Source organism: Oncorhynchus gorbuscha, linkage group LG19 (assembly GCF_021184085.1).
Source record: "Oncorhynchus gorbuscha isolate QuinsamMale2020 ecotype Even-year linkage group LG19, OgorEven_v1.0, whole genome shotgun sequence".
Lineage (NCBI taxonomy): Eukaryota > Metazoa > Chordata > Actinopteri > Salmoniformes > Salmonidae > Oncorhynchus > Oncorhynchus gorbuscha.
In genome coordinates, this window is record NC_060191.1 from 64,343,079 (window position 1) to 64,353,078 (window position 10,000).

The 10,000-nt window shown below is 43.7% G+C and overlaps 1 protein-coding gene across 1 annotated transcript in view; it reads left to right on the forward strand.

Moving 5' to 3' along the window:
* The window catches only part of LOC124005266 (roundabout homolog 1-like), a 485,264-nt gene that overhangs the window by 350,437 nt on the left and 124,827 nt on the right, over window positions 1–10,000 (forward strand). The window contains 3 exon segments of the mRNA XM_046314363.1: window positions 2,901–3,021; window positions 5,688–5,826; window positions 5,986–6,113. Coding sequence (XP_046170319.1) covers window positions 2,901–3,021; window positions 5,688–5,826; window positions 5,986–6,113 — 388 coding nt within the window.

The following is a 10,000-nucleotide window of genomic DNA, read 5'->3' on the forward strand; positions in this document are numbered from 1 at the left end:
CCGTCTACAGTGCTCCTCTGTCTCTCTACGTGTAGGCCGTCTACAGTGCTCCTCTGTCTCTCTATGTGTAGGCCGTCTACAGTGCTCCTCTGTCTCTCTATGTGTAGGCCGTCTACAGTGCTCCTCTGTCTCTCTATGTGTAGGCTGTCTACAGTGCTCCTCTGTCTCTCTACAGTGCTCCTCTGTCTCTCTATGTGTAGGCCGTCTACAGTGCTCCTCTGTCTCTCTATGTGTAGGCCGTCTACAGTGCTCCTCTGTCTCTCTATGTGTAGACCGTCTACAGTGCTCCTCTGTCTCTCTATGTGTAGGCCGTCTACAGTGCCTTCAGAAAGTATTCAGATGTCTTAACTTCTTCCACGTTTTGTTCGGTTACAGCCTGAGTTTCTCCCATTCCTCTCTGCACATCCTCTCAAACTCTGTCAGCTTGGATGGGTAGTGTTGATGCACAGCTATTTATTTAAGTGGAGGAGCGAGAGTGGAGGATTTTTGTTTGTAGGGGGATTTATTAGTTGTGGCAATTAGACTACCTCTCCGTGTCTCTGCTCCTCCCAGATAAGCTGTTAGGCTGCACACCACAGATGTGTTGTTCCACTGAGAACCTTCTGACATTCTATTTCTATACTCCCCTGTTCTTAGAACCTGTCCTTCCCCTACCTAGCAGACTTCATGTGGATTGTTTTGCTCCTGAACAAGGTGTCACTCTTAATTAGGCTAGTGGGATAATAAAAGTGAGGCCCCATTCCTTCACATGCAGACCACAGTTAAATAGATTTTGTGAGATGTTGGATAGTGTGTCATGAAGTTGATACATGTGTAGGAGTGTGTTGACTGAAGACAGCCAGTGAAAGACCCACACACACACACCTTGGTGGGTTTTGAATAAAGGGGTCTGTTACAGGCCTCGGGGTGGGGGTCTGTCTTCTTGTGGGCTTAGGTGTGTGACCCTTAAACCCTTAAGCCCCCTTGGAGCAGGCAGATCAGTGGTGCCCCGTGCTATTGTGTGCTGCTACTCTGACTGGCATAGCTGTCAGCTGACTAGGACCTGAGAGGGGCCGGGCTGCCTCACCCAGTGCCTGAGAACAAAGCACCTCTCCTGGCCTGTAATCAAATCCCTGGGAAATAACAGCCATCACACCCACCTTGTCCTGGATACAAAACACACCTTTTAGTGTGTGGGTGTATGCATGTGTTAGTATGTGTCTCTGTATGTATGCATGTGTTAGTATGTGTCTCTGTATGTATACATGTGTTAGTATGCGTCTGTATGTATGCATGTGTTAGTATGTGTCTCTGTATGTATGCATGTGTTAGTATGTGTCTCTGTATGTATACATGTGTTAGTATGTGTCTGTCTGTATGTATGCATGTGTTAGTATGTGTCTCTGTATGTATGCATGTGTTAGTATGTGTCTCTGTATGTATGCATGTGTTAGTATGTGTCTCTGTATGTATGCATGTGTTAGTATGTATCTGTATGTATGCATGTGTTAGTATGTGTCTCTGTATGTATGCATGTGTTAGTATGTGTCTCTGTATGTATGCATGTGTTAGTATGTGTCTCTATATGTATGCATGTGTTAGTATGTATCTGTATGTATGCATGTGTTAGTATGTGTCTCTGTATGTATGCATGTGTTAGTATGTATCTGTATGTATGCATGTGTTAGTATGTGTCTCTGTATGTATGCATGTGTTAGTATGTATCTGTATGTATGCATGTGTTAGTATGTGTCTCTGTATGTATGCATGTGTTAGTATGTCTCTGTATGTATGCATGTGTTAGTATGTGTCTCTGTATGTATGCATGTGTTAGCATGTCTCTGTATGTATGCATGTGTTAGTATGTCTCTGTATGTATGCATGTGTTAGTATGTGTCTCTGTATGTATGCATGTGTTAGTATGTCTCTGTATGTATGCATGTGTTAGTATGTGTCTCTATATGTATGCATGTGTTAGTATGTGTCTCTATATGTATGCATGTGTTAGTATGTGTCTCTGTATGTATGCATGTGTTAGTATGTCTCTGTATGTATGCATGTGTTAGTATGTGTCTCTGTATGTATGCATGTGTTAGCATGTCTCTGTATGTATGCATGTGTTAGTATGTCTCTGTATGTATGCATGTGTTAGTATGTGTCTCTGTATGTATGCATGTGTTAGTATGTCTCTGTATGTATGCATGTGTTAGTATGTGTCTCTGTATGTATGCATGTGTTAGCATGTCTCTGTATGTATGCATGTGTTAGTATGTCTCTGTATGTATGCATGTGTTAGTATGTGTCTCTGTATGTATGCATGTGTTAGTATGTCTCTGTATGTATGCATGTGTTAGTATGTGTCTCTATATGTATGCATGTGTTAGTATGTGTCTCTGTATGTATGCATGAGAAAATACTCAAGTAAAAGCTCAGTTTTCTTCTTCTCAGTACGGTTGGGGAGATTGCTGGAAGTCATTTGTGTCTGGAGTAATGCTTCCACTCTTCCCTGCCTCAGGTGTTCCCTCAGGGAGCTGTGGCTTTCTAGGTTTGGGGAAGGGATGTTTGGCCAGACAAGCCCTGAGCAGGAACAGACTGTCTGATAAAGCCACAGGTAGAATGAGAATAGCATAGAATGGTTGGATAGGTACCGCAGTTAGTACAGTAGTACAGTACTTTGGCTTTCTATCACTGGGACCTCAGGACATACATGGCTCACTAAGATTAATTTGTGAGTTTATAATCCCATCAAAACATGACAGATGGATTTTTTTTAAACTCTGAATTCCTTTGGTCATGGTTTTGTGAAGACTGTAAACTTCATGGGTGAGGAAATACAGCGCTTTTATACTGAGAGAATGTTTTGCAATGTTAGGCGTGTAGTTTTGTCCTCTCAAGGTCTGACCCTTTCTCTCGTTCCTCAGATCCGGGGAGGAAAGCTGATGATAACCAATGCCAGAAAAGGCGATGCTGGGAAGTATGTGTGTGTCGGGACCAATATGGTGGGAGAGAGGGAGAGTGAGATCGCTGAGCTCACTGTGCTCGGTAAGTAACCTTCCTCACAGTTTATCTCTCTCTCTCACTGTCACTGACTCTGTCTCTGCCTCTGCCTCTGCCTCTGCCTCTCTCTCTGTCTCACTGCCTCTCTCTCTGTCTTACTTACCTCTCTCTGTCTCTGTCTCTCTCTCTCTCTGTCTCTCTCTCTCTCTCTCTCTCTCTCTCTCTCTCTCTCTCTCTCTCTCTCTCTCTGTCTCTGCCTCTGTCTCTCTCTCTGTCTCACTGCCTCTCTCTCTCTCTCTCTCTCTCTCTCTCTCTCTCTCTCTCTCTCTCTCTCTCTCTCTCTCTCTCTCTCTCTCTCTCTCTCTGTCTCACTGCCTCTCTCTCCCTCTGTCTCTCTGTCTCTCTGTCTCTCTGTCTCTCTCTCTCTCTGCCTCTCTCTCTCTGTCTCACTGCCTCTCTCTCTCTCTCTCTCTCTCTCTCTCTCTCTCTCTCTCTCTCTCTCTCTCTCTCTCTCTCTCTCTCTCTCTCTCTCTCTCTCATTCTGTCTCTCTCTCTCCCTCTCTCTCTCTGTGTGTTTGTGTACAGTGAAGGGTGTCATCGACCCATTCAAGAGGAGTGTGACATAGCCTTCAGTTAACCATGAACTGCCCCAGGAGCCCCCTGACCCCCTTTTCTCCCCCAGGAGCCCCAAACCTCTCTAATGACCCCCCTTTTCCCCTCTACTGACCCCCCGCCCTCCCACCCACCCATCCTGACCTCAGCACCTCTCCTCTGGCCAGCTGTGCCACATTCCACCACGACTGACCTTTGACCCCACAGCTCTCCGTTGTGTCAGTTTGTACTCTGTCGGCTGAACTTCTGACTGTCCTCTCCACTTCCTCTACTTCCTGCCCGACTAGGCCTCTCAACCTCCCCTCCAACAGGGCCCACGCTAACATACACATATTCTTCTTTCCCACCTAAGATACATTATTATATATGGAAATGACTTCAAAGAGTTCAGACTATACCTATGGCTTTGCCTATTTGAGTAAACAACACAACAGAAAAACTCACGACAACCCCAGACACTTACTGAGGACTTTTTCAAGCCAAAACTGAAGGGGATGTGAGGAGAGAGGGGAGGGAGAGAGGGGGGAGGGAGGGAGGGACATGAGGAGGGGGAATGTGAGGAGGGAGGGGAGGGAGAGAGCAGAGAGGAGGAAGGGGAGAGAGAGGAGAGAGAAGAAAGGGTAGAGAGTTGAGAAAAGGGAGGTCAAACTATTGAGCTGCAATTGTTGAGCCTTGGGACATATTAGAAAACAAATGTTGGAGGAGAAGGTGATTAAAGGTATTAGGACATCTGCTACATGTTCCCCATGGGGAAGCTCTGTGTGTTGATGTGTGTCTCTGCTGAGGGGATAGAGGCTGGGGAGGGAGAGGGAGTGGTAGCTGAACTGGACTCGAGGGGGCAGGGGTGGTTAGATGGCTATCTGTTTTCATTTCAGAAGCTTTTTCCAACATTCATTTTTATTTGAATCCCTGCTGGAAGGTTGGGGTAATTGACTGCAACAGCAGGATTTTACAGGACCTCTCAGATAATCAGGACAAAGGGCAACGAGGGTAGCTGTGATTACTAAAACACACTGCTAATGTTAGCACTGAGACTCTGCTACAATATGACTGATCGGCAGGATAGTTCAATCCCCATAAAGTGCTAAAGATACAGTACAGTCACATACTATACTAGGATATACTATACTATGCTATACTATACAATTATATACTATGCTATGATATACAATACTATGCTATTTTTTTAAACCTTTATTTAACTAGGCAAGTCAGTTAATGCTCTACTATGCTATGGTATACTATAATATGATGAACTATGCTATGCTATACTATGCTATGCTGTGATGTGACATACTATGCAATGCAATGATATGTTATACTATACTACGCTATGCTATACTATGCTATGATATGATATACTATGCTATGATATACTGTGCTATGATATACTATGCTATGATATACTATGCTATGATATACTATGCTATGATATACTGTGCTATGATATACTGTGCTATGATATACTGTGCTATGATATACTATGCTATGATATACTGTGCTATGATATACTATGCTATGATATACTGTGCTATGATATACTATGCTATGATATACTGTGCTATGATATACTATGCTATGATATACTATGCTATGATATACTATGCTATGATATACTATGCTATGATATACTGTGCTATGATATACTATGCTATGATATACTATGCTATGATATACTATGCTCTACTATTCTATGCTATGATATGATATACTGATATGATATGATATACTATGCTATGATATACTATGCTCTACTATTCTATGCTATGATATGATATACTGATATGATATGATATACTATGCTATGATATACTATGCTCTACTATTCTATGCTATGATATGATATACTGATATGATATGATATACTATGCTATGATATACTATGCTCTACTATTCTATGCTATGATATGATATACTGATATGATATGATATACTATGCTATGATATACTATGCTATACTATTCTATGTTATGATATGATATACTGATATGATATGATATACTATGCTATGATATACTGTGCTATGATATACTGTGCTATGATATACTATGCTCTACTTTTTACTGAATAGTCCTGAGCTATGTCATCTCTCTCTGCAGAGCGACCCAGCTTTATGAAGCGTCCCGGCAGCCAGGTGGTGCTGGTGGACCAGAGCGTGGAGTTCAGGTGTGAGGCCCGGGGTGACCCAGTTCCCACCGTCCGCTGGAGGAAAGAGGACGGAGACCTGCCCAAGGGAAGGTACTGTACTGTATGACTCATCTTCTGGCCCCCTTTAACACAATCCCTTTCTCTCTTTCTATTAATGCCTTGCTCCCTTTTGTCTGTCTGATGATCAGCACATACTGTAAGGTATGTGGTGTGTGCGCGTGTTTGACCGATTCCGTGTGAATATTCCAGATATGAGATCCGTGAGGACCACACCCTGAAGATCCGTCGTCTGACCTCTGCAGACGTGGGTTCTTACACCTGCATGGCAGAGAACATGGTGGGCAGGGCGGAGGCGTCGGCCACCCTCACCGTCCACGGTAAGACCACACAACTCTGTTACTTAATCTAGTAAAATACTGTGCAGGTTAACGAAGGTCAACGCACCAGTTAACTTGCACAGTCCTGTACATTGTTCGGTATGGTGGTCCTGTTGTCGAGCCTCTATTGCTGAAAGGTATGCTGATTCTTCCAGATGTTTCAGTCTCTCTAGTAATATGGGTTAAGGTGAGTTTTGGCACCTTAGACGTAATTTAGCTAAACCTCAATGCAATTATAACATTCAATTCTAGAGCCTGAAAAGTTATTACTTTCACCCATTCTTTCTCAATTAGCTTATTGATTTGTAATAAAGGCCATCTAAAAATCCATAGAGGATCTTACACTTTACACATGGGAGCTCAATGATAATCAATTCCCTTCACGGCATCCATAGGAGCGAGGACATTCCTTTAGAGGCGGTGGTAGGCCTGTGGGGAGCTTCTGTGTGTCTCTCTCCATTGTACATCCTATAAACACAGTGAGAACAGAAAGCAGCTGGTCACAGAGTAGAAAGGAGTCATTCAGTAGAACAAGGGGGCCTGGATCCCCCCAACCCTTAAACCTCCTGGGAGCCACGCAGGTGGAACACTGGGGTCATTTAGCAGCAGGTTAATGTGAATATTGGGGAGCAGAGGGAAGGAGGGGGATAGAAGGTGGTTCAGTACACAGGGGATGGGGTTAGCAGGGTAGGGAGGTGTATATTGAGGGGCTGAAGTGAGTCACCACTGGAGCAGAACGAGATGGGAATTGAGCTAGGATGAGGTAGATGGGAGGATAGTGGGGGGTTTGGGTAGTAGAGGTTTGTGTTGTGAGGTCAGAGTGTAAAATTGTATTCCCAGCAGTCCTCGAGAGCTATGAAGAGATGGGACAAAAAAATCCCCCATCACCCCGATACCACCACCCCCTCTCAGTACTAATACAGAACCCAATCTTCACATGTTTGTTCTCTGCAATTATTTATTTCTGCACTACACAGGCCAGTGATGTGTTGGTTACTTTGAGGAGCATGATTAAACCCTCCTGTCAATAACTTAATCAATATATCCACTAATAACTTCATCAAGAAAAAAAATACAAATACAAATTGCCAATGAGAGACACAGTAGACCTTTATTCAAACAAGCCATTTACCACACAGACCTGCCATAATTCACTTTGAACTGGACTGTGTGTTTACAGGCAGTAGGCCCTGCCATAATTCACTTTGAACTGGACTGTGTGTTTACAGGCAGTAGGCCCTGCCATCACTCACTTTGAACTGGACTGTGTGTTTACAGGCAGTAGGCCCTGCCATAATTCACTTTGAACTGGACTGTGTGTTTACAGGCAGTAGGCCCTGCCATAATTCACTTTGAACTGGACTGTGTGTTTACAGGCAGTAGGCCCTGCCATAATTCACTTTGAACTGGACTGTGTGTTTACAGGCAGTAGACCCTGCCATCACTCACTTTGAACTGGACTGTGTGTTTACAGGCAGTAGGCCCTGCCATCACTCACTTTGAACTGGACTGTGTGTTTACAGGCAGTAGGCCCTGCCATCACTCACTTTGAACTGGACTGTGTGTTTAGGCAGGCTGCCATCACTCACTTTGAACTGGAGTAGGCCCTGCCATCACTCACTTTGAACTGGACTGTGTTTACAGGCAGTAGGCCCTGCCATCACTCACTTTGAACTGGACTGTGTGTTTACAGGCAGTAGGCCCTGCCATCACTCACTTTGAATTGGACCTTGTGATTACAGGCAGTAGGCCCTGCCATCACTCACTTTGAACTGGACCTTGTGATTACAGGCCGTTGCAGCAGTGCGACTTTAGATCACTAGAACGCATTCGCCAAAAGCCACAAAATACGCCTGATTGGATTTCTACAAATGTGTAAACACCCCAGGAGTCCTCTTACATTTGGGAACTTTACAGTCCTATTGATCAAACAACCATGAAATGATAGGCTCTCTCTCACTCAGTTATACACATCAACAACAACAAGATCAACAACTGATGCTAACCAGAGCAAGATGAGCTAAAATCTAATGAATGAACATTAGATAAACCCACTCAGACATTTTCAGCTTGTTGGCTGTCAAAATTGCACGGATAAACAATAGGGAATTATAGGCCCCTCATCCTTCTGCAGGTTGTCTGCCAATGCATGCTTGTCCAAACCAAGCACCCAAGATAACTGGCTAAAGTTGGCTTGCTAGCTAGCTAGCTAATTCCAAACACACCTCACTCTGACCATTTTGCTTGCCGTAGCAAAGCTGGTTAGGCTGTTTGCATGTTATCTTGAGCGATCTTGAATAACTATTATTTTTTGTGAATTGTTGCGAATGCAAGAGATATGCTAACTGGATGACAGTCGTTCAAGTCCTTGCAAGCTAACCAAATGACACCTGTTAGCTGTGTTTAGCCACCAAAAAAATGATATGAGGGGAAAAAGTCAGTCACTCACCCAGTCCTCCAATGGCATGACATCGTCCTAGCAGCTAGCTAGCTAGCTATCTAGCTAATGTTAGGCTCTGTGTTTTTAGTTTGCTACGTAAATACATATGCTTGCCTATTAGCCACGTTATGACTGATTTGTGATCATTGCCTTGGTTAGTGAGACCCTGTATTAGTGAGACCCTGTATTAGAGGAAGCATGCAGGATGAGGTGAGACCCTGTATTAGAGGAAGCATGAAGGATGAGGCGAGACCCTCTATTAGAGGAAGCATGCAGGATGAGGTGAGACCCTGTATTAGAGGAAGCATGCAGGGTGAGGTGAGACCCTGTATTAGAGGAAGCATGAAGGATGAGGTGAGACCCTGTTTTAGAGGAAGCATGAAGGATGAGGTGAGACCCAGTTTTAGAGGAAGCATGAAGGATGAGGTGAGACCCTGTTTTAGAGGAAGCATGAAGGATGAGGTGAGACCCTGTTTTAGAGGAAGCATGAAGGATGAGGTGAGACCCTGTATTAGAGGAAGCATGAAGGATGAGGTGAGACCCTGTTTTAGAGGAAGCATGAAGGATGAGGTGAGACCCTGTATTAGAGGAAGCATGAAGGATGAGGTGGGGCATCTCACAGTATATAGAGTGCATCATCAAAGACTTTGTGCCACTTAATAACTAAAGGAAGTGTTTGCCTCCTCTAGCTAGGGAGGTAGAGGAAGAGGAAGAGGGAGAAGGAGAAGGAGAGAGGTTTTTGTCATGTCATATTTGTTTCCGGTCTGATGCTTGTCAGGAGAGCAAAGCACATTAAACGACTGATCTGCCATATGTGTTATCGATTTAAAAATTATTATGAGTGTCTTGTCAGATCACAGGGGATGACAGGAAGGAGGGAAGGAACCCAAAGGGAGAGATTAAGGCACAAATAACATGTTTATTTACAAAAACATTCAGGACAGGAAGGCTGCTGATGTGTTGAGTAAGATTTCTTAGACACTTGCCACTGGTTTAATGTAATTTCAGTGGTAGTGAATTGTTGGCTCAGACGGTGTATTACACTGGAGTAAATGAGATATTCTGCTCCTATTTGGAATTCATGTCAACATTCTGAGAATTCAAAGCTCTGCCAGTAACTCCCAGATGAGGGTACTGAAGCCCCATTTAAGTTCTTGGATCAGGCTTGGATCGGGTTTAGATCGGGCTTGGATCGGGTTTAGATCGGGCTTGGATCAAGAAGGAAAGTTCACAGCGTCACAGTATTGCGACCTGTAGCTGGAAACGTGATTCAATATTTTATTGATTACAATATGTTATGTGAACAGTATATTCATTTGAATTGTTTTTGGTTGAATCAAAAGTATTATACTCATTTATCATGACTCCAAAGTGAAATCTTAAAATAGTTATATGCTGGTTTGTTTGGCTCATTCATTCCAGAATGGACAGATAGTGTTTTTGTTCT